General features: G+C 42.5%; 1 protein-coding gene across 1 annotated transcript in view; it reads right to left on the reverse strand.

Annotated features, from left to right (window-relative positions):
- Positions 1–8,638: 8,638 nt before the first annotated feature.
- Positions 8,639–24,964, reverse strand: part of plbd2 (phospholipase B domain containing 2) — a 37,811-nt gene continuing 21,485 nt past the window's right edge. Inside the window, exons 7-12 of the mRNA XM_028824322.2 lie at positions 19,543–19,703; positions 18,832–18,927; positions 17,740–17,811; positions 15,217–15,369; positions 11,619–11,781; positions 8,639–9,321 (exon numbers count right to left, since the gene is read on the reverse strand). Of these exons, the coding sequence (XP_028680155.2) occupies positions 9,154–9,321; positions 11,619–11,781; positions 15,217–15,369; positions 17,740–17,811; positions 18,832–18,927; positions 19,543–19,703 (813 nt within the window). The 3' untranslated portion in view covers positions 8,639–9,153. The remainder of the gene's footprint in view (positions 9,322–11,618; positions 11,782–15,216; positions 15,370–17,739; positions 17,812–18,831; positions 18,928–19,542; positions 19,704–24,964) is intronic.

Genomic DNA, 24,964 nt, shown 5'->3' on the forward strand with positions numbered 1-24,964 from the left:
GATCTGTCATGATTGTGGGTTTCCTTACTATGTGATCAATTTTTGACCATGTCTACACGTGTTTATTTTGTCAATCTGACTTTGCATTACGTTTATCATTACCGATTTTCATGACCCTTGTTGTCATGTTTCATAAGAACGTAAGAAACGTGACAAACGAGATGAGACCATTCGGTCCACCAAGCCTGTTTGTTTTGCTCACAGCTAACTGAAATGCTATTTTTGCCCATCAAGCTACACTCAAAGTGACAAAGTGAGAACATCTTTTCAGAAAGGGGAGGAAATTTATTTAAAATAAAGTCACAAACTGAAATCTCTCATTTAAAGAAGTTGTTTGACCCTTTCCTTGTGGTCAGGTGTCATCCTATCTGCTTTAATTCTCCTTGAGATGTTTCTAGAACGTGACTGGCGTCCACCTGTGGCAAACTGAACTGATGGACTGGACCTCATTTAGAAAGGCACTTGTGGACCTGTGTATAGAAGGTCCCACAATTCACACTGCATGTCAGGACAACAACCAAGCCAAGAAGTTCAAGGAACTCTCTTTAGACCTCAGTGATCAACTTGAGGTGAGGCACAGATCAGGGCCTGGGGATCAAACTATTTCTAAAGCTTTGCGTGTCCCCTCGAGAATTGTGGAACCTCCAGAACAGACCAAACCAAGTATTCAGACAAGATGGGCTTTGATCAAGGAGGTGACCAGGAACCCAATGGTCACTATAACAGAACTTCAGAAGTCCTCTGCCGAGATGGGAGAACATACCAGAAGGATGAACATCTCAGCAGTACTCCTTCAATTAGGTGCTTATGGAAGAGTGGCCACTCCGATTGTAGTTAGCCAACAGCACTTACTGGACTCTGAGAGCAGGAGGGAAAAGATTCTCTGGACTGATGAAACAAAATTAAAACTCTTTGGGTAGAGCTCCAAGCTGTAAAATCTGGTGAAGACCAGACACTGCTCAGCACCGGTCTAATACCATACCTATGGTGAAGCACAGTGGTGGAGACATCATGCTAGGGGGACAGGGAGGCTTGTCAGAACTGAGGAAAGGATGACTGCTGAGAGGTCCCTACAAAAAACCTGCTCCAGTGTGCACTCCACCTCAGACTGGGATGACCCGAAGCATACAGCAAAGACAATACTAGCATGACTTCAGGACAAGTTCTCAGAGTGTCCATGAATGGCCCAGCCAAAGCACAGAGTTAAACCCCAGAGAACATGAGTGGAGAGACCTGAAGATGGCCGTTTACAGACGCTTCCCATGAAACCTAACAGAGCTTGAGTGTATCTGCTAGAAAGAATGAGGTAAACTGTCCTAATCCAAGTGTGCAAAGCTTATAAAGACTTAGGACATGCCAAGCTGGAATTGGTGCCAATTGGTCTTCTACAAATGAATGAAAACATTTCTTCATTTTGCCATTCGGGGTTTGGGTTTAACGGATGGGCAAAAACAGCAAATTTACTCCATTCTAATCATATCTACAACACATTAAAGAAAATACAAAGTGAGGGGGTCTCAATGCTTCCTGCATTCACTGTACACAGTTTTTGTGACCCTCCCTTTCAGGATCTATTTTCCATTCTTCATACTCTTTAGATAGGCCACAAGACTAAACCTTATTAGTCATCATTGCCATTTTGAAATTGATCTTATTAAGCAGCTGGACCAGGATGACCCACATAGGCGTAATAATGTAGTTCAACCCGGTACAGATCCACAACGGTATCAGGGGATCTGCATGTCCTGGGGATGTCTCAGGGTGCACAAGTAGTGACCACCTGAAGGCGGAGAACAACAGAAGGGTTAATCTGGCTTTCTCAGAGTGAGCAGAAATGGACAAACTGGTTTTCAAGAGGGCTGTAGTGGGAAAGGCTTAGGGAGTGGGATGTATTGTACTCGCCATAATCACCTGGAGAACATCCTGTTCACAAACATCCCACCTGCATAAATAGCTCAAGTGGGCGTATCGAGTGGTGTCTTCCAATTGGACGAGACGCATCACGAGGTGTGGGTGGTGGTTGTAAATACTCAGGTAGGCCTCCAAGCTATTTAAAGCTTATTACCTTTAACCTCATTAGGAGTTAGGCGGAAGAGTTGCCATAGAGTCTGGAGCTGAAAAAACAGAAGAGGAGTAACCTTACATACAAAGGCATTAAAAACTCATCCTGAGGACATAGCAGACCAGATGTCCTGGAGTGGCTTTACAACCACACCATCACGGAGGAGATTAGCACCAACCTCTCCACAAAGATCTCATCCAAAACGGGACCATCACCAATCTTGAGTGTTGTTTTAAAAGATATAGATGAGATGGGCCATTTACAGCTGGATCAACTATTTCCACCCTAAAGCAGAAGTGTTGGCCCCCCGGCACGGGTCCAGACAAGCCAGTCATCTCTGTTTTAGTCATTTATTCAGCTGTGTGTGCGTGTTTTTTTTTGTACTACTGAAAGCACATTATTCTTATTCCTAGCGCTATACACTCACAACGATTTCTAAGACATGACCACCTTGATCTCCTGACCTACCAACATCCAGCGCTACGACAGAATTATAAACAGGTTTCTTTATTTTACACCACGCAGTTCACACGTATCATCTTATCAAGGAGCCACAGTAACTGTCTCACAATTACAAGCTGCAATTCACCTTTTTATCGATATTTATCTTATAGAAAATATCATATACTGTTGTAGATTGTCCCAAACTATTACTAGAAGAATACATAAACAAATAACAAAAAAATCAGCTGCAAAAAGCATCCAATGAATTGAACTGCCTTTACGGGTCTTTTAAAACATATTAGCTATGCAGCCACAAGCTACCCTGCTTCTATGATATATAGAAAAAAGTGACATTTGATTTATCGATATACTGCCTGCCCTTGGTATCAGCTTATCAGTTTCTAAAAACTGATATTTAACAAATCCTAATTATTTTTATATACATACTGCACACATAAAAAGACAGAATTAAAAAGTAAAGACAACTTACTGTTTAAAAGCAATAACTGTGAGCAGATGAACACAACAGTTCTGTCACATTGTCTCCCTGCAGGTCCGTGTTCTACTAAATTCTTCAGCTTTTAGGCTGCCCCTGAATCCAGGTCTGCACCGCATTCTTAACCTCATCATCAGCGATGAAGCTATGACCGCATAGAGAGAATGGGCCGAAAATCCAATAGTCACATGGTGCTAGATCAAGGGCTGTAAGGGAGATGTGGAAGACATTCAAGTCACATCCGCTGCATTGTCATGCATGTTACTACAAATTTTTGTGATGTGCCATCTTTTGGAATGACACATATGTCTCTGAAATATGTCATTTGGTAAGGGATTCATGAAAGATGCATTAATCTTTGTGATGTGCCTTCTGTTAGAATGACAGAGACACAGCAACCAGACAGACACACAGCTAAATACCCTTAAGGTGGACAAGTCAGCAGTTTCTATGGGGTGTACTTACTTTGTCCAACAGACTCTAGATGCGGACCTCCAGAGCTCCACTTCACCGAGGTGGCTGTTGCTTTATATTATACATGTCAGTGATGATACCTGGTTACATTGTGGTTAAGATTAGGGGTGGGAGAGGGTTATCGGACTCAAGTCAAGTAAACCATGTGACAGAAACCTGCAATCCAATCTGCTGTCCAGCAGAGCTGCGGAGGTCTATAGCTGGACCCATCTCAATTTCTCACATGACAGAAACACAGCGGTCCTCAGTTACAGTCCTGGAGGTCCGCAGAGGCTGCAGGTTGTCATTCCAACCAGTTTCATAATTAGAAGCCAGGCCTAGCAGATAATGAAACTTGGAATTTAATTCTGTGGCTTGTTAGTGCTTTCCTTCTGCCAAGACAAATCTTTATCACAGTGTAGATTCTTTTTTTTCCTCATTTTCTGAAAACACTATCCAGATGTTTTGTGAACCGGACCTGCTCTTTTCTCTCCGATTTATTTCTAAACATTTTATCAACAAAGAAACTTCATGATGCAAATGCATGGGTTAGGGATTCCATTGTCAACTGGACCTCATTATTAACTGACGGCTGGGTAAGAAATCAGGCAGCACGTGTCAGACATGCGAGTCCGGTGGTCCTCAGACAAGCTCAACTGGGGTAAGCACTACCACACCATGGCGAGAGGAGACGCTACTGCTAATGGTATCCTCTCCTTTTTCCACAGCCTGGAGAAGATGCCCAGTGTGGGCACACACACCTCTGGCTGTAATGTCTGGAACAAACCCTGCCCCTTAAGGTCATTTTACCATAAAAGTGTTGATCCAGAAAGGTGTCCAAGTACCAATCAGGACCCAAACAAAAGACAGAGAGCAGACATCTGGCTGACTTTTCTGTCGATCCTTATACACAAAATTTCTTTGCTTTATTTTTTGAGCCTTTAAGTTCCAATTAATCAGGGTGGTACCCTGACATTTCTCTTTACTCCTGACTTCCACCTTACCACCGGGTCATACAGGGTCCTGAATCGTAACAAGCGAGTCTACTGAAACTAAGCCCAAATTAAAGCCCACATTGCTTTAAAAGTTACTAAACGCATTCCAATTAAGAAGCTGGTGAAAGCGAAAATCTGCAGCCACTGCAGTTCTCTAGGATGTAATGGAGGTGCCGTGACATAAGAGGTACAAGTAGGCAAGATAAACTGAACACACAGACACACACACACAAACCTTTATTGTAAACTAAAAGCCACACAAATTAACCGGACCTAAATGGAATTTGACTGAAGCCCCGTGGGCTGCAATGGGAGTCATCATGTCGGCTTAGAACTGCAAGCAGAGAATACAGTTAATTAGGCAATGTTATGAGTAAAGTTTTCAAAATAAAGCCATGTTCACTAGCTTGGCCACAGTGTCCTATCCAAGACAACTCATCATCCATTTAAAACTGGCACAGTATCAGAGTGGCCTGCGATAGTCTGGCACACCGTCCACTGCTTTGTGTGCTGGATCAGCGTGACCCTGGATTAACAGGCGGACTCTGCAGCTTAAGGGTGAGGCCCGTTGAATACAAAATCACTGACTTCAATCTTGACCAATCACTGCCTGTGACACCCTAAGTGAGCCACATTGCCTGACTGGTTACAAAAATGTACACAGTTCTACTGCATTAGTAATAAAGCTCCGACTGCTTCACAATGGAAACTCAGGGGCTGGCGAGCAGGACACACACCGCCGAGAGGTGGAACACAACAGGCCGCCTTTCCTTGCAATATTCAAAACAAAAGTGACGCTCATTAACTTTAGCAACTTCTAACATGCTTCTCGAGGGCGTCCTGGCAGGGGAAGTGTGTCTAGGACGGTATGTACCCGCTGCTGCCTGAACACGACCGGGCGCGCCTCAACTCGCATACAAAGCCAGCTGTTGGTCAGCAGGGACTGGAAAAGTGAGCATCAACGGTTGTTTTAACATGGGTACCATATGTGGATCGCTCATTCAGACAGAAGTGGGAAGCGGGAGTGGAGACCATGAACACAAATCAAGTGCCTCAAGGTGGCACAGTAATGTATGAGCACCATCATGCCCATGAGGGCAAGTCAACCTGAACTCACCCACAAGGAGTGTTGCAGTGATGGCTCTCCTTCTGGAAGTTTCTGCCTTCACCACACAGACACTTTTGGAGCTCAGCCAAAATGACCATCAGGGTTTTGGTGACCTCATTTACTAAGGCTCTTCTCCCCAGATTGCTCAGTTTGGCCAGACAGCCAGCTTTAGGAAAAGTTGTGATTATTCCAAGTTTCTTATGGAGGCCACGGTGGTCTTCTTAGATCTGCGCCTCGATAACAAAACCTTGTCTCTAAGCTTTGCAGCCAAATGTGTGACCTTGTGTAGACAGCAGTGTGTTGTCTTTCCTAATCTAAACAATCAAACGGAGACACACACACGGAACTAAAAGTCACAAAAATAATGAACCTGACAAACAGAATTTGACTGAAATCCTGTAGGCCGCAATGGGAATCGTCATGTTAGTTTATGACTGCAAGCAGAGCCCACAGTCCATTAGTCAATGTTACAAGGACAGTCTTACAAATAACACAAACACTCTAGGAAGAGTTATGGTTGTTCCAAACGTCTTCCACTTAACAATTATGGAGGCCACTGCGGTCTTCCTGCATCGTTGCATCGACATAATCCCATCTCTAAGCTATGCAGGCAATTGCAAAGTTTGATTTTTGCTCAACTGTTGGACCTTCTATAGACGGGCGTGTGTGTTTGTGTGTTATCTTTCCTAATCAGTGCAATCAACAGAAGTGACCACAAGTGGCCTCCAGTCACCTCACGGATGATCAACAGCAGGGGGGCGCACCTGAACCAAATTTCAATTGTCATACCAAAAGGACTGAAATCTTGTGTCAATTTCACTCTTCTTCTTCTTTCGGCTGCTCCCATTAGGGGTTGCCACGGTGGATCATCATCTTCCTTATCTTTCTGTGCTCTGCATCTTCTTCTGTTACACCCATTACCTGCATGTCCTCTCTCACCACATCCATAAACCTCCTCTCCTCCTCTTCCCTGGCAGCTCTATCCTTAGTACCCTTCACTCTGTATACTCGGCATCTCTCCTCAGAACATGTCCAGACCAACGCAATCTCGCCTCTCTGACTTTGTCTCTCAACCATCCAACTTGAGCTGACCCTCTAATGTCCTCATTTCTAATCCTGTCCATCCACGTCACACCCAGTGCAAATCTTAACATCTTTTAACTTTGCCACCTCCAGCTCTGTCTCCTGCTTTCTGGTCAGTGCCACCGTCTCCACCCATATAACATAGCTGGTCTCACTACCGTCCTGTAGACTTTCCCTTCCACTCTTGCTGATACCCGTCTGTCGCCAATCACTCCCGACACTCTTCTCCACCCACTCCACACTCTCTTCTTCACTTCTCTTCCACACTCCCTGTTACTCTGTACTGTTGATCCCAAGTATTTAAACTCATCCACCTTCGCCAACTCTACTCCCTGCATCCTCACCATTACACTGACCTCCCTCTCATTCACACACATGTATTCTGTCTTGGTGGTCCTACTGACCTTCATTCCTCTCCTATCTCCACCTCTCCATGGTCTCCTCAACCTGCTCCCTACTATCGCTACAGATCACAACATCATCAGCAATCATCACAGTCCACGGGGACTCCTGTCTAATCTCGTCTGTCAACCTGTCCATCACCATTGCAAATAAAGGGCTTGTGTCAATGTCAAATTACGTTATATCTCTTTAATAAAACTTTTAAAAAGTTCCCAGAGTCACATCTTCTCTTTGTCATTCTGGTGTACTGAGTGTTGGTAAATGTGGGAAATATTGAATTTAAACGATATTAGCAAAATGTGAACAAAGTGAAGGGGTCTGAACACTTTGGAAATGCAGAGATAACACGCAGCTTTGTGATCCCTCATAATTTATCTTTTCTTCCCAATAGTGAGCAACAAGGAACTGTCCTTTATTCACACAAGGCACTATAAATATGACAGAGAAGGAAAAAAAAAAATAACACTCACCAGCTGAGAGAAGTGGCCCCGGACAATGGAGTCGGACCATACCCCAAGGCCGAATCTCCATTCTCACATAATACACCACAGAATGCCCTCTGTAGTCTTCCTCTTATGCGATTTGATCCGCATGACCTAAAGACGGCACATCCTGGTCGTTAACAACTAACGTGGTGGTTGAACTGGTGTTACTGGATTTTACAGGATGACCGTACCTTAACTAGCCAGGATACAGTGGTGGTCAAGAGGACCATCTCTCATAAACGACAGTTCTGCAAGTAAAGCTGGACGCCATGAGTGAAAACAAGAACAGACAAAATCCACAAAGGTACTGCAACAATCAATGTCACTTCATCACAATATAACCAAACCAAAAGATCCAAAAAAGTTATTTTATTGCACAATTTTTTTCCCTAATACAAAAGCAAAATAAAACAAAAATCAGTCTTCCAATGATGTGTCATGCAAAAAAACATTGCTGTAGAATTCAGTCATTTGCAACAGTGCTTGCATAAAATCAATACTTTTTACAATTCAACATAATGAAAACATTTTTCAAAAAGAATAGTTTGAAGCGGAGGTGTGCGAGTTCTGTAAATTGAGAAATTAACAGTCAGCCGCTGTGCCCACCAGGGGGGCAGCCTACAGGAAACAACACGATGGCAAGCGTGTTCAACCTGCGGATCTGCTTTATTCTGATTTGTAGTGAAGGATTCGGAGGTCCGGTGCCACTATGGACAGGTAAACTAACGACATGGATTTTTTTGTCAGCATCTGCAAAGCTCAAAAAAATGGACTTGTCAGTCAGTCATTATCCAACCCGCTATCTCCTAACACAGGGTCACAGGAGTCTGCTGGAGCCAATCCCAGCCAACACAGGGCGCAAGGTAGGAACAAACCCTGGGCAGGGCGCTGGCCCACTGCAAAAATTGACTTGTGTAGGTTAAAAATTTACTCATGGATCTCCTTCAAGCAGCTCTTCAGACTACGGACATTTTATACGTGACGGCCTAAAACGTTAAAAATTAGGCAAAATGCCAGAATTTCCATGAACCTGGCACTCCCAAAATGCAGCTCACCAAGTCCTGGGCAGTACACAGGATGTGGCTCATGTGATGAAGACCACATCCCCAGCCTGACGAGGACCACATTTGTAAATGTGGGCTGCTTCATAAAACAAGGATGGTGGATTTGAAATGGTGTGACTGGTCATCCACTGCCTCAGAGTTGTCCTTTCTTGCTTCCCTGGTGACCAATGTCACCTAAACCTCATAAAACAATTAAAGTGATCTCGTAGAAATCACTAGCCTAAGTAGGGGTCAACAGTCACGCAGACTCACCTCAAAGGGACTGACTGATCAGCAGCATTCGTTGAACTCTCGGTTCACAGCATGCAGCCGGTGCTACAGAACACAAACAGTTTGTCTGCTCTGCTAGAAAGAAAATTCTAGAATTTTTTTGATTATTTTTTCCCCCCCTAATCTAAAACAATTTAAAATTATTGCATTCTGTTAAAGAAGCTTGCCCATTCCTTTGATTTCACAAGCAATCAGTAGAAGTGTTAGAAGTTGAACCGCTTCCCATTCCATATGCTAAGAGTAACAGTAGAGCATTCAGTACCAGACAAAGGAGCATTTGGAGGTCAACATTCACCCCCAACTGACCCTCACTGGAGGAAAACCCCAGCGGTCAGGTTGACCCATATGCAGCAGGTCACTGTAGGAGGACCGACTCCACTGGAAGACAGGCACCTGGTCCCACGTTGGCCCACTGATGGCGATTAGCTCATAGTTCTGATAGAGTGTGAACGAGGTTACCTGAGGAGGATATAAAAGGACAAAGAGACTATTGGCAGGAGAACAGCAGCAAATGAAGGTGTATAATATAAGAAATACTTTGGCATGGGTGGCAATCTGTGAAGCTTTCTAGTGTTTATGGCTCGGAGGCTAAGGATCTGTGCTGGTATCCAGAATGTTTCCGGTTTAATCCCAGTCACTGCCAAAAGAGATCCTACTCTGCTGGGCCGTTGAGTAAGACCCTTAACCTTCAATTGCTCCAGGGGTGCAGTACAATGGCTGGCCCTGTGCTCTGACCCCAAGGGGTATGCGAAAACTAACAAATTCCTAATATAAGAAATTGTATACAGTAAGGCCAAATAAAGAACATGAAAAAAAAAAATCTTACACTGAGGGTGTGGAGGGGCTGTTTGGGGTTGGACATGTAATGTTAGGGCCGGCACCCCCAAACTAATAGTACTCAACAGGTACAGTAATAAACTAACAGAGCATGGAACAAACACAGCCTAAAAAATGAGACCACCAAAAAAAACTTGTGATAACTCAATAACACAAAGAGTGTGGGGGCCATGATGGAAGAAAGCAAAAGGTTCGCCCACAGCTTTGACCACACTGCTCTTTATTGAGAACAGGGATTGCGAACAGAACAGTTTGGCCATTAGGTGACAAATCTGTCCACAACTGATGTTGGTATCAATGAGAACACAATCCTTTACTGAATTTGACCATTTTCAGCCAAGGAACTTCACACTAAGCAGTCTTGCACAACATAATACGAGATGCAGGGGATGAATATGGTGCCATGTTTAAGAGAAGGCCATCCATACCCGTCTATTTCCATAGGGTCTATGTGTGGGTTGGTAGGAACTGCCAGGGGGTGTGTACCATATGATGAGCAGGCAGCCCAAAAGGGACCAGAGTGAGAGATGCTTATTGGCAAACTCAGAAGAAACTGAAAACTCAAGACAGGTCAATGGAAGCGCAGCAAGGGTGACCAACCTGAATGAAACAAGAGGAAACCTGTTGCCCTAAAATAAGAACAGGATGCCCAGAAGTCTGGGGGCCTGGACTTACAAAGTAGGTCAGGGTGCAGGAGGTGTAAATGACCACAAAGGCCACCAGACAGCATGGGGGCCTAATGGCTCCCTGACACTAAAAACCAGCTGCCTCCAGAAGTGACTGAACAGCGTGGCCTTAAAGTAAACCCTAAAGGAGCATCTGGTCCTCCACTTTGAGTCCAAGTGGTCTGAGACGGAGATGGTGGACAAGAGAGTCTCACACCACTAGGATGACAGGGACAAACACATGCTGCCAGGAAAGTAGTGGGATTTTATTTAGCCTTGCTTTTTAATTTGATATTTGCCTTAATATTTCATTAGGAGATAAACAGCTCATGGATATCAGCAAGATGAAAAAATAAAATGGGTTAGAGTCAAAAACGTTTGTCTATATATCCCTCACTTACTTTATTCATTTTTTTATACAAGTGATGCATTTTCTTGTCTTTTCAGCTCCTGTGCCACTTTTATTAAAGGTTATAGAGCACCCCCTAGTGGTCCTCTCATTGTTTGATGAAAAATCAGTCAAACGGGGAAGCTAGTTATGTTAAGAAACAGGACTATTGGCTTAGCCTGGAAGATTCCAGCCAAGAAGTACATTTTATAACAGTTCCAAAAGATTGACTACAAATTTGGAAACTGATTCATGAAATTTTCCATTTCTCCTTGAAATTAATTCCTGGCTTCACCCTCCTTTGACAGGACTATTAAAATGTATCCTTTCAATCACAGTGTCATTCGCTATTGAACACCAACCACTGGAAAATGATTTCCTTGTGTTCTATTAAACTGGTTATGTGACTTGGTCATAATTTCATAATCAATCATGGGAGCCAGAAATCAAGCTTTATATAGCGTCCTCCAATTGTGAATGCCGGCCCAAGGTCCTTTACAAGTACTCGGCTGTAGTCCAGCTGGAGAAGAGTCGGACTAAGTGACTCATCAATGGGTCAAAGATGGGCATTGACACATTAAACATTAGCCACTAGGAGGCCTCATGCCTGCCTAGACTGACGTGCCAGCCAAGTCACTGAAATACAGCTGGCACTGTGAATAATGTACCCAACAATGCAGGCCTGTTTTAGTCAAATATGCAATAAGAAATAAAATATCACTGCTCTATCACCAAGTCCTTAACATTAAACATTTCATTACAAAAGGACCACTTTTTAGAAAAAAAACACCACCAAAAAAAGGAATGACCAGAGTTAATCCACAATAGTCTTTACCCAGCAAACCTCTTCCCATTGCTCCCAGTACCTTCATATCTGTGCCGCCATGAGGTCTTTGCTTAAGAGCACCAAAAGGATAAGTGCCATTTGCAGGATTGAGATCAGAGCGGGCGGAGATGGCATTCTCCCCATTAAAGGGGGGCTTGCAACCTTCACACTTAGAAAGGGGGTCATTCTGGAAGTTGTTATACCTGGCAGTAAAAGAGAACAATGAGTGTCAATGGTGACTGGTTAGAAGGACTTCTACATACAATGAAACGAATACCAGCACTCCATCTCATTTGACATCCTACCCTTTGAAGTTAAACTTACTAGTGTGGCGGTGACATGTCCCTAAACACCACAGGCACTTAACAAGCTCTGTGTGGAAGGGCGCATCTCACCATAACCTCACAGATGATGCAAACAATTCCAAAACAGAACAGGCCATCAGTATGATGCGTACAGCTTCCTCCAACTTAACGGTCCATCAGGATACAAGCTCAGGTGTGGACAGGAGGTGCAGTCAACCCCTGACAAATCGATTCTTCTGACAGAGGGACTGGCTGGATGGCAAAACAGAAACCAACAAATTCCTACAAATTGTCTGGACACATATGGGATTCTCTTGTCCACTGCCACCTTATATTTTAAATATCTCCAGGAGAATCTGATCCATTAGGAATAGCTGTTGTAGTAAAGTCACAGTCACACATACACATACACACACACACACACACAAAGTGCAGTGAAACTTGAATATGTGAGAAACGGGCAAGATGTCACCATGTCAGTCTCATATCAGTGGTATGCCGAGGATGCGCAGCTGTACAGGTCATTCCTTCCAGAGGAACACATAGTATTAGCTAGAATCTCTGAATGTCTCACTTCTTTCGCAACTTCCAGCTCAATCTGGCAAAGACGGACCTTCTTGTTATCCCAGCTCAGCCATCTGTCCAGCACACCGTCTGTGTTTTGCTTGGCTCGTCATCGAGAACACCTGCTAAATCTGTACATAACCTTGGGGAGGTTGTGATCGACGGCCAGCTGTTCTTCACTGACCATGTTTTAACTGTCTCATGGTCTTGCCGGAGATGGTCCACAAGATTAGACAGTATCTAACCGAGCATGCAGCACAACTCCTGGTCCAGTCTTTGGTCTTGTCACGTCTGGAATGCAGAGGAATCAAAATGCTACACCAGCCGAGGCAGGCACATGATACTTCTCTAGTCAGATCACTACATTAGCTCCCTGTAGCAGCGCTATAGCAGTCACTGTATGAGGTCCTGCTTCTTAAAAAGCTCCATCATATCCTCAGTGATCTCACATACCCATGACGATGCAAATTTAATTTTACCTCTAAACACATTCTTACAATGTCATATAAAAACTTCCAGATATAAGGGATCATTTGTACCCTCAGCAATTAGGCTGATTAATGAGAACAGGTAACTAGAATACACGTCCACCACTGACATGGCAGATCCAAAAGTGCCACTGTAGAGATACAGTATGTATTTGTATATTTAAGTATTTATGCTTAATATAAGAGTGCATGTTGATATTCAGACATATGTGGGTCCTCATATTGTACTTTCTCCATTCGCGTCTTTCACTTTTAAAACCTGTGTCTATGGAAGCTTATTGCTGATCCCTAAACCAAATCAATATTCCTATACAGTATATATGTACAGTATGGTCATGGACAACAAGCATGGACTGGCACCCTGGTCAGGATGGTTGAAGGTTCCTTACCCAACTGTGAAACCAGTTAAAATGGAAGGACAGGGAGAGACCACTCACATGAACCATTTATTCCCCTGATACAAGAGGTGCCAGTCTCCACATGCTACAGTGCCTGCATGGATACTTGCAGGGCAAGCTGGGAATTGCAGTCCCATTAGATAGCCCTGTTGGGTGCTGTCTGGGGGAGCTGCAGGGACGGGCCGTTCCCCAGTTTAAGTAACTTCCACTTGACCCGGAAGTGCTTCCAATGTGTAGTGCTGTAACACTAAAGGTACACCCCGGGTATGACATAAAAGGGTTGGGACGCCTCACCTTCGGGGAATCAGAGTCGGAAGGAAAAGGACAAAGCTCAGCTAGAGGAGAGGAAGGAGAGGAAAGACAGACAGAGGGAAGAAGAGGATTGTTTGTAGGTGTCCGTGTCTTACCTTTGAGAGAAGCCTGTGAAAGGTATTTGCGAAAAATAAAATCATTTTCTGAACACAGGACATGTGTTTGTGTTAGCGTGTTTGGGGCTTGGAGGCTCAGTTGTGCCCCCTACTAGTCACACTACAACTAAAACAGTAAGACATCCATCTGGCTGGCTGGCATCTGTGCCCCTGCTCAGACATAGTGAAGTCTTGCGTCTACAAGAAGGTGTGAATGAACAAAGGCAAGTGGCAGGCATAAGATAGTAAACTGTACGTCCGTGCGTCACATCGTCCAAAACACTGCTGGAATGTCTGACGAAGATAGTAGCCCTAGGGTGTTGTACCGTGTTAGCCTTTATGAATGTAGAGAAAATCCAAGCAAAATGACACCTTTTATTGGCTAACTAAAAAGATGACAATATGCAAGCCTTTGAGGCAACTAAGGCCCCTTCTTCAGATTACATCTTGCCTGACGAAGATAGGAAACAAGAAGAAAAAGGGATTTAACGTGAATGGTGGTTCACAAACACGATCGAAAGAGACAAGACTTACCATTAAAACGGGCTAATAGTTAAGCTAGTGGAATAATAAAGATAAAGTCGAGTTGAAAAACATTTGAAAGCTGTTGCCTCCACCTGTTGGAGTCTCACTCGTTTGCTTGGGACGTTGAATTTTGTGTTGCGTATTGGTTCTGCTTATCATTTTAGTGCCTTTCCAGCCTTGGAGCTCCACTTTTAGTGCTCCCACTACTGTCTGTGGGGTCTGCTATTGTCTCACCTTACGTTCAGAGCAAATGCTAGGCACAGCCACAATGACTTGAATGGGGACAATTTAAGGAGCTGGGAGGAACAGGGAGGAGAATCCATTTTAGATGCCTCTTGGCTTTGGGGTTCTGCCTTCCATTTTCCCTTGAGGCAAGCAGCAGTAATTCCTGCACAGACAAGCTTCAAAGGAGTAAAAGGACAGAAGCATTTCAGTGCATACCACAGCCGTACATAACGTACTTACAGGCTGTTTTTTTTTTTATTTTAGAGTGGAAAAACAAAGTACTTTGAACAATCCAATCTGTGTGTGGCATGTGGAACGCACAGCTTACAAGGACAGATGTTCAAAGTTCAACAACGTGTAATCACAAGGCTACAAGCTGAGACAATACAGAGTAGGGCAGCTGGGTGAATGCTGACCTCTGCTGTTGTGTGTAGGCGTTTAGTGTAAAAATAAAAATAAAAAGCACTTAGCATAACAATGACCAACAAGAAAGCATGAATGTCCGATGTGTTTACGGCATTTTGCACGATACTGGAAGTTAAAAAAATATATATATAAAAAAAAAAGCACGTCAGTGATTTAATTATCCTTTGTAAGACTACATTAGGAAAAACAAGAATTCTGAAAATGTAGCTAAAGAAGAAGACAAAAAAAAAAAAAAAAAAAAGACAAGTTTGTTCAAATCGGAAAGCGAAGCCCGCCACTCCAAGCCTTCCCTTGACTCACCTCATTAGGCGGATCATGGACTCCATGTCGGTGACCAGGCTCTGGTTCCTCTTGAATATCTGTGCTCGAGGGTTCATGTCATAGGAGAACCAGTCTCCGTACTTCTGAACGAGTTCCACACCACCACTCAGATTGAAGGTCTGTTCAAAATAGCTTTAAGAAAGACGTATCGAAAATAAATTGCAAGTAGTCATCTCTGTATGGCACTGCTTCCCAAACTTGGTCCTGGGGATGCACTGTGGCTGCAGGTTTTTGTTCCAACCATATTCATAATCAGTGACAACACATTAAATCTTGAACTAAAAATTCTGAACTAATCATTCTACCAGAATAAGGGAGACCCTGTCAGTCTTTACAATGAATTCTAATCTGCAGACGCCATACACACTGTGCCCAGTTATGATGGTACTGCGGTTCAGGAGGGTACAAGCGTCCATCATTTGTCAATGTTGCCGTTACCTCCAACTTCCACCTTGTTATAGAAATTGGTACCACTTCTCCTTAAATTATACATGACCAACTGTCCATAAAATGGCACGTCACCGTGGCTGGGAACCAAAGGAGGTCCAGACCATCGCATAACTACATTATTGTATGCTATAATAGTGTACAACGCCCCAAGGGGAGACTGGATGGACACTGGGCCAAACTAGTAGCCTTTTCTCAGCTGGAGATTCACTCCTCCATTACCAATCCACCAAATCCAAGGTATGTTCATTTATTCTACCTTATTTTGCTTTAATTTCATCACCTTGGGGATTATCTAAGGCAGCTTTCCAATGATGAACTTCATGTCCTTTCTTGAAGGGATGTGCACATCTTCATATCTTTACATTGCTTCATGTTGCATTTTTCTTTATATTTCAATTAGTATTTGTACTCAAAGTTAGCAAAATCAAAATGAACAATATATAAAATTACATTTTAATAGGTCCTACAGATTCAAAACTCAAAGAAAGAATATTCATTGGACATGATGGCATGAACAGGTCTAGACAACATGCACCTGGAATCTCTAATGAATAACTGAACATATTTGTATTAATTATAGGAAGGATTAGATTCGTTGGGAAGAACTCTGGTTGGATTGGTCAGATTTGTAGAGAGAGTGTGTCATTTTTGGGATGAGTTAAAATTATTACAGTTAAGGTGGTAGAGGTCACATTCACGTTAATGAAAAGATGTCATGGAGGCCCGTTTTCCTGTTTAATTTTTATTCAGTCCTTTTACTATTGTTACGTTTCTTCTTTATGATATCACCACAATGCTGTTTTTAAATAGTTGTCACCATGTAGTTACTATTTTTATATTGCTATGCCCATGTTGTATAAGGTTGCTATGCTCATTGCAAGTCATGTGGCGCTATGCCACTTTGCCCCTCCGACTAAAGATGCCAGCGTGCATGTTTCCGACTCCTAGTTTTGCCCCATTTTTGCTAGGTGATCAGCTGGTTATTTGCATTCTGTTCCTGGTTTGTTTATTGGGATCGGAAGATTAATTTGTTTCCTTTTAATGTCATACTCTGTCTCTCAGACTCCGCTGCTCCTCACTCCTTTTGAAAAGGGTGACGCTCCCTTATTAATTCTGTATTAATTCAATCACAACAAAAGAGCCCTACACCAAAGCATTATTCAAAAATTCTTTAACTCAAGCCTAAATCATAGCTGTTCTGCCTCAGAACGTGATGGTGACAATTTTAATTGAATGAGGTCAGGAAAAAAAAAAAATCAAACAGATACGTCGTCAAGATTAGAAGGAGCTTCAATCACAAACAATCAGACACCAAACGCTAAAGTAATTAACCTAAACTCAGACAAGTCTGCAATACATACAATGACCTGTATACGGTCACTGTGATTGCATCATGCACTCCTTGGTGGTTGTGGGAAGGATCGTTGTAGCAAACAGGTGACGCAATCACAGTAAAACGGTGGTGTTCGTAAGCAAACAAAACTGCATCACTGAGTAACAGAAAGAATGTCAAACATTTCTCAGGACAGCCACTACACAAAAATAAAACGTCAGAATTTGGCTATTTGGGTGAATAATGATGTACAGAATTGTCACAAAAAGTTAATTAAAGACAGAGATTGCAACAACAGCCAAACTCTTGTTTCTTTTCTGTCTTTCGATTAAGTCAAACAGCTCATTTCCTTGTTGTTCTCTTATCCTTTTGCTCTAGCATAAAGATGTCACAGGTCTTTGCACTCATAATCCAGTCCAAGTGCACTGCCATCATCTTTGTTTAGAGGTGGTGTGATGACTTTACCTGCCACGTCGCTAACAGCACAGGCATTGCCAACTTCGAAACAACATCGCTCCCATGAAAGCAACACAGAAAATGGTGACACCTCTTCAGAAAACCTTAAACAAATACGCAGTGTGATGACATCACAAGAATAATGATACAAATTTGGAACAAACACAACCCTACAAATTCTAATTATTAAGTCAAAATATTACTTGACAAGATTCTAACTAATAAAAAATTCTAAATGGGGAACTAAAAAGGAAGCAACTTACGGAATGTTATAGCTCGCCCAGTATCCTCTCTGGAGCAGCTCTTCAGTTTTATCTGCGTACATAACGAGGCCCCTAGGTGAAGGGAGAACAGCGGGTCAGTGTTCCGTTGACGCTCTGCAGTTTGCAGGAGTGTTCGATGCTCCGACGCTACCAGGCTGTCAATCAAGGCCCCATTTTCAGTTTGCCTCACAAATTCATTTGACTTCCTCTTTAATTAGTGTCTAAACGGCAACATCAAACAGCAATAACTTTACAAAACACTTACTGAGTCAAGTAAAAAATGGTGTCAAACATGTGCACCTGGGGATCGATCACCTTCTGGGCTCTTCTGAGGTAAAAGATACCATTCCAGGATGGGAGAGTTACGGTCACTAAACTGTACTTTCCCTTTTCAACCATCGTTCATAGAAGATGCCCAACGAGGACACCTAGCTCCACCCACAAGACCCAAAGCTGGCTCCGCCCCTTCCACTACAAACACCATTAAAAAGTGGTCCCCGGAAGGTGGTATCTCACTTATGGCCGTGCCCTTAACAAGGACAGAGTGCCTGCTGACAGAACCCTTTCTCGGCGGTGTTAGGTTACCCAGAGCAGACTGTTTCGTGCCCAATGCACCATTCCTGATATTTTAATTTGTACCAGTTACAATGGGGTTGCACAGCTGGTGCCTCAATGCATTTTGTTTTTTTTTTACTTCCTATGGTCAAAATGGTTAATGGTTGGTGGAGTGGTGCCTCTGAGGCTAAGGATCTGCACTGGCAATTGGAAAGTTGCCGGTTTGAATCCCGTAAATGCCAGTAGGGACTCTGCTCTGTTGGGCCCTTGAGCAAAGCCCTTAACCTGCAATTGCTGAGCGCTTTGAGTAGTGAGAAAAGCGCTATATAAATGCAAAGAATTATTATTATTAAGAAGCCTAAAGAATTATTAAAATCAATGGACACTGCAAAGAACTCACCAAATCAAATGACCTACAGTGACACCCCAAACTAACTGAAAAGTAGGAAATCCAATTTTGTGAAAACGGGCTTCATAACCTCTGCAAGAACATCTACAGTTATAACAGTATGAAAGCCGCCCAATAAGCCTACTTACGGTATCTGGTCCAGGATGATGAACAAGTTTTCTTTAATGTCCATTTTGCCAGGAGTAAAATAATTGTAATCAATAATCATCCACTGGTTATTGTACCTGAGACACAGGGAAATAGAAACAAGGCACATTTACAACTACAATTGATCTAACCTTAAAGAAATGTAACTGTGGCATGGAAACCACCTTATCATCTCCCACGACCCCCAGAATGCAAAGGAGATGCACTATAATGCCACACTTAATCTTGTGTGCTTCGTTGCGGAGTACAGCCAGATAGTCTTGAAATCAGGCATTGGGGTCTCAGTGCGTCAGGAGGGAGCTGCTCTACTAACCAATGACGTCCTACAGCATCACGACTGCATATAAATGAGGTTGATTAGCAGACTCCATATATGTTGCTTTCAGGACAGCAATCAAACAGGTTCAAGGTGCACTCACATATGCACATTTTTAAGATGATTGTGATTTATAAAGGTTAACTGCGTAGAAATGTGCATACACCAGATTTTACAAATTGAATCCACGCAAAGCTCAATAAATGAGCCTCCCAAGTAAGTGAATGCGATTCGAACAGCTTGTTCTCACTTGAAAGTCAAATTGCCAATAAATAATGTAATGGTCAGTAAAAAATAGGGAGCATACAAAAAGGTAAAGGAGAATTCAAAAGAGTTCTCACAACAAAGGAAAGGTGACAGGCATTTATCAACTTACGTGCCACTGTTAAATTTACTAAAAATGTTTGCCCATTCCTTTCCCGATTTAGCTAACCGATTAGCAATGATATTCCTCATCCACTCCATCACCGTGTTCTCTGGTGTGACAAACTTCCACAGAGATGCATTGCTGTTCCCAATTGTTGTCTCCATTGCAACCTACAAAGGAGGATAACAACATTTAAAAATCAGTCCTTCTAGGATAAAAGGAGTTTCGGCCTTCAGGATAACACAGGGCACATTCTTGTGTCACTTTTAGATCTGGTTCGTATATACAAGCAGGAAGTCACCCTGAATGAGATGGCACACTCATTCATTCCGGGCCAATCAATGCAACTGCTCAAATCTGATCCGTATTGGGAAGCCCATGTGAAGCATAATGTCCAGATTGAGCTGGACACCGACCCAAAGGCTTAGCGCGATGAGGTAGCACGGATACCTGCTGTTTCATACATTACTAGCCACCAGATTGAATCATTGCTTTCTCCTGCTCTACATGTACCTTCAGCACCTTTCCTCAATATCCTTACGTTCCTGTAAAGTTTGTTTCTCAGACTCTGTCATTATTTTCAAGGTGGCTTTCTCACATCTTGTCAGGTTTTATATGAGGGGCGTTTAAAAAGTTTCTGTATTTCTTTTTTTTTTTACTCTACTAAGAATTTCGAAAATGACATCATCACTTTTCTATATAGCCACCTTCCTTTGCAATGCAATTTTCCCAGCGTCGTACCTTTTTAATGCCATCAATTGGTTGATCACGTAGCCACTGATACACCGCTGCTTTCACATGAGGGTTCTTTCTTCATTCCTCGTGGTTGTGGCTGTAGTACAGCCATTTTCAAACGTTTCAATCCACTCTTAGATGACTCTACGTGACAGAGCTTTATTCTCACACTGAGCACACATGCAGAGATGAATTTGTGCTCCCAGCATTCCTTCTGCCCACAAAACGCGTATGACAGAACGCTGTTCCTCTTTTGCAACCATCTTTACCACAGGGTGACAACTCTGATACTAAACTGCAAGGGCAGCCGGCTTGCCAGAATGTACTAGTCACATGACACACTCATACACGACCAATCACTACTCCTCCTGCCTTCACCGTTTCCAACGAAAATATACAAGTGTGGAAACTTTCTGAATGACCCTCGTACTTCTTGTCATTGAAGGTGACTCTCAGCATGCCTCCTATGCAGTTAATCCTCAACGTGTGCTGAACACTCACACTGCCTCTTTCAATTGCATCACCAAATAATAAATCTTTGCATTTATATAGTGCTTTTCTCACTACTCAAAGCGCTCAGCAATTGCAGGTTAAGGGCCTTCCTTGCTTAAGGGCCCAACAGAGCAGAGTCCCTATTGGCATTTATGGGATTTGAACTGGCAACCTTCCAATTGCCAGTGCAGATCCCTAGCTGACCAATCAGATTGCTCAAATGGACTGGGCAGACATACACACAGACCTAAGTGTTTTATTGTTTTACTACATAGTAGATACAGTGGTGTGAAAAACTATTTGCCCCCTTCCCGATTTCTTATTCTTTTGCATGTTCGTCACACAAAATGTTTCTGATCATCAAACACATTTAACCATTAGTCAAATATAACACAAGTAAACGAAAAATGCAGTTTTTAAATGATGGTTTTTATTATTTAGGGAGAAAAAAAATCCAAACCTACATGGCCCTGTGTGAAAAAGTAATTGCCCCCTTGTTAAAAAATAACCTAACTGTGGTGTATCACACCTGAGTTCAATTTCCGTAGCCACCCCCTGGCCTGATTACTGCCACACCTGTTTCAATCAAGAAATCACTTAAATAGGAGCTGCCTGATACAGAGAAGTAGACCAAAAGCACCTCAAAAGCTAGACATCATGCCAAGATCCAAAGAAATTCAGGAACAAATGAGAACAGAAGTAATTGAGATCTATCAGTCTGGTAAAGGTTATAAAGCCATTTCTAAAGCTTTGGGACTCCAGAGAACCACAGTGAGAGCCATTATCCACAAATGGCAAAAACATGGAACAGTGGTGAACCTTCCCAGGAGTGGCCGGCCGACCAAAATTACCCCAAGAGCGCAGAGACGACTCATCCGAGAGGTCACAAAAGACCCCAGGACAACGTCTAAAGAACTGCAGGCCTCACTTGCCTCAATTAAGGTCAGTGTTCACGACTCCACCATAAGAAAGAGACTGGGCAAAAACAGCCTGCATGGCAGATTTCCAAGACGCAAACCACTGTTAAGCAAAAAGAACATTAGGGCTCGTCTCAATTTTGCTAAGAAACATCTCAATGATTGCCAAGACTTTTGGGAAAATACCTTGTGGACTGATGAGACAAAAGTTGAACTTTTTGGAAGGCAAATGTCCCGTTACATCTGGCGTAAAAGGAACACAGCATTTCAGAAAAAGAACATCATACCAACAGTAAAATATGGTGGTGGTAGTGTGATGGTCTGGGGTTATTTTGCTGCTTCAGGACCTGGAAGGCTTGCTGTGATAGATGGAACCATGAATTCTACTGTCTACCAAAAAATCCTGAAGGAGAATGTCTGGCCATCTGTTCATCAACTCAAGCTGAAGCGATCTTGGGTGCTGCAACAGGACAATGACCCAAAACACACCAGCAAATCCACCTCTGAATGGCTGAAGAAAAACAAAATGAAGACTTTGGAGTGGCCTAGTCAAAGTCCTGACCTGAATCCAATTGAGATGCTATGGCATGACCTTAAAAAGGCGGTTCATGCTAGAAAACCCTCAAATAAAGCTGAATTACAACAATTTTGCAAAGATGAGTGGGCCAAAATTCCTCCAGAGCGCTGTAAAAGACTCATTGCAAGTTATCGCAAACGCTTGATTGCAGTTATTGCTGCTAAGGGTGGCCCAACCAGTTATTAGGTTCAGGGGGCAATTACTTTTTCACACAGGGCCATGTAGGTTTGGATTTTTTTTTCTCCCTAAATAATAAAAACCACCATTTACAAACTGCATTTTGTGTTTACTTGTGTTATATTTGACTAATGGTTAAATGTGTTTGATGATCAGAAACATTTTGTGTGACAAACATGCAAAAGAATAAGAAATCAGGAAGGGGGCAAATAGTTTTTCACACCACTGTAGTATAAATACAAATTACCATTTGTGGTTAAAGTTATAATTTTTTAATTGTTATTTGTTAATGGATACATACTTTTCTTGACCATGTTTTTTATGGAAAATCTAATGCTATTTATTTTGTGCTCCACATTATTTTTGGGACCTTAACTTTTTATCATTGTAAACGTTATTTCATTTATTCAATGTGAGTCAGCAGCCACGTGACTCAAACCGTTACATCAACGATGCTGCTTCTCTGGTGTACAAATAAGGTGGTGTTTTCACATGGACATATCCCTGAGATGGATAAGAAAATCTTTACTGTGGTAGTCAGCTGTGGAGAAGCTGGTTTTGGTTCTTTGACTTTCACTTACTTTCAAGACTAACTCTTTTAAACTTGCCGCTTGGTTTTCTTCGGTGTACGGCCTTGGTTTGTTTGACGACGTTATTCTGACATCTTATGTTCTTTTCAATTTTCACAATAACCTTTGTGTATCGGTGCAGGCACACAGCACAAGTAAATTTAAATTTCTGCCATCAACAAAAATGGTTATACAGTAATCCCTCCTCCATCGCGGGGGTTGCGTTCCAGAGCCACCCGCGAAATAAGAAAATCCGCGAAGTAGAAACCATATGTTTATATGGTTATTTTTATATTGTCATGCTTGGGTCACAGATTTGCGCAGAAACACAGGAGGTTGTAGAGAGACAGGAACGTTATTCAAACACTGCAAACAAACATTTGTCTCTTTTTCAAAAGTTTAAACTGTGCTCCATGACAAGACAGAGATGACAGTTCTGTCTCACAATTAAAAGAATGCAAACATATCTTCCTCTTCAAAGGAGTGCGTGTCAGGAGCACAGAATGTCACATAGATAGAGAAAACAATCTCTAGCAAACAAATCAATAGGGCTGTTTGGCTTTTAAATATGCGAAGCACCGCGGCACAAAGCTGTTGAAGGCGGCAGCTCACACCCCCTCCGTCAGGAGCAGAGAAAGAGAGAGAGAGAGAGAGACAGAGTTTGTTTTTCAGTCAAAAATCAATACGTGCCCTTCGAGCTTTTAAGTATGCGAAGCACCGTGCAGCATGATCGTTTCAGGAAGCAGCTGCACAAAAGATAGCAACGTGAAGATAATCTTTCAGCATTTTTAGACGAGTGTCCGTATCGTCTAGGTGTGCGAACAGCCCCCCTGCTCAATCCCCCTACGTCAGGATCAGAGAAAGTCAGCGCAAGAGACAGAGAAAAGTAAGCTGGGTAGCTTCTCAGCCATCTGCCAATAGCGTCCCTTGTATGAAATCAACTGGGCAAACCAACTGAGGAAGCATGTACCAGAAATTAAAAGACCCATTGTCCGCAGAAATCCGCGAACCAGCAAAAAATCCGCGATATATATTTAAATATGCTTACATATAAAATCCGCGATGGAGTGAAGCCGCGAAAGGCGAAGCGCGATATAGCGAGGGTTCACTGTACATAATCCTACAAATTTAGAGCTACCATTTGAAGATCCTTATGCTTATATCAGCAGACTTGTTCTTACTGTAAAGTGATTAAAAAAAAGTGAATAAGCTTAATTGTATGTCAACGAAGGTGCTTGGATTAAAAGATGCAACGATTTTGGAACAAACAATTTATATTGTGACTCTCCGTGAGCTTATCACAAGAGGTAACAAGCTCCAAGTTAAACTGGTTTGCTGTAATTCTAACAATTTACCATAGACTACATAACATTTTAAACTGTAAATCTTGCCTAATGGATATCAAGGAAAATTCTACTCAGATTCTGGAGTGCTTTGGTGAGGGGGCTCTGGAGGATGTTTATGCTATTGAGGTCAATGCAATCAAAAAAGAAACAATTAAGGTCATTCCTAGACCAAAAAAGGTAGCCTACTTGGACAGGGTAAAGGGGCAAGAAGGACCAAATCCAAAAGCTCAGAATTCTTAGCAGCACCTATCAACTAGATATGGCAGAATTCCAGCCAGTCGTCTTTTGCACCTCCTGTTCCCCACAGGGCTATTCCAACAAGAACCAACGGCAGATGAACCTTTAGGCCACCACAGGGCTCCTGCACCAAACAGTAATACCAGTGGACGTCTAGAGGTAATGAAGGGGTTAGGGAGAAAACATCTGACAGCACTTTGAAGGAAACTAGAAAAGTGCAACTCAAGTAGTAAGTGCAAGTGGAGTCCCTAATATGATATATATATATATATATATATATATATATATATATATATATATATATATATATATATATATATACACATACATACACACACACACACAGTTAGGTACATAAATATTTGGACAGAGACAACTTTT

This window comes from Erpetoichthys calabaricus, chromosome 18 (assembly GCF_900747795.2).
Source record: "Erpetoichthys calabaricus chromosome 18, fErpCal1.3, whole genome shotgun sequence".
Lineage (NCBI taxonomy): Eukaryota > Metazoa > Chordata > Cladistia > Polypteriformes > Polypteridae > Erpetoichthys > Erpetoichthys calabaricus.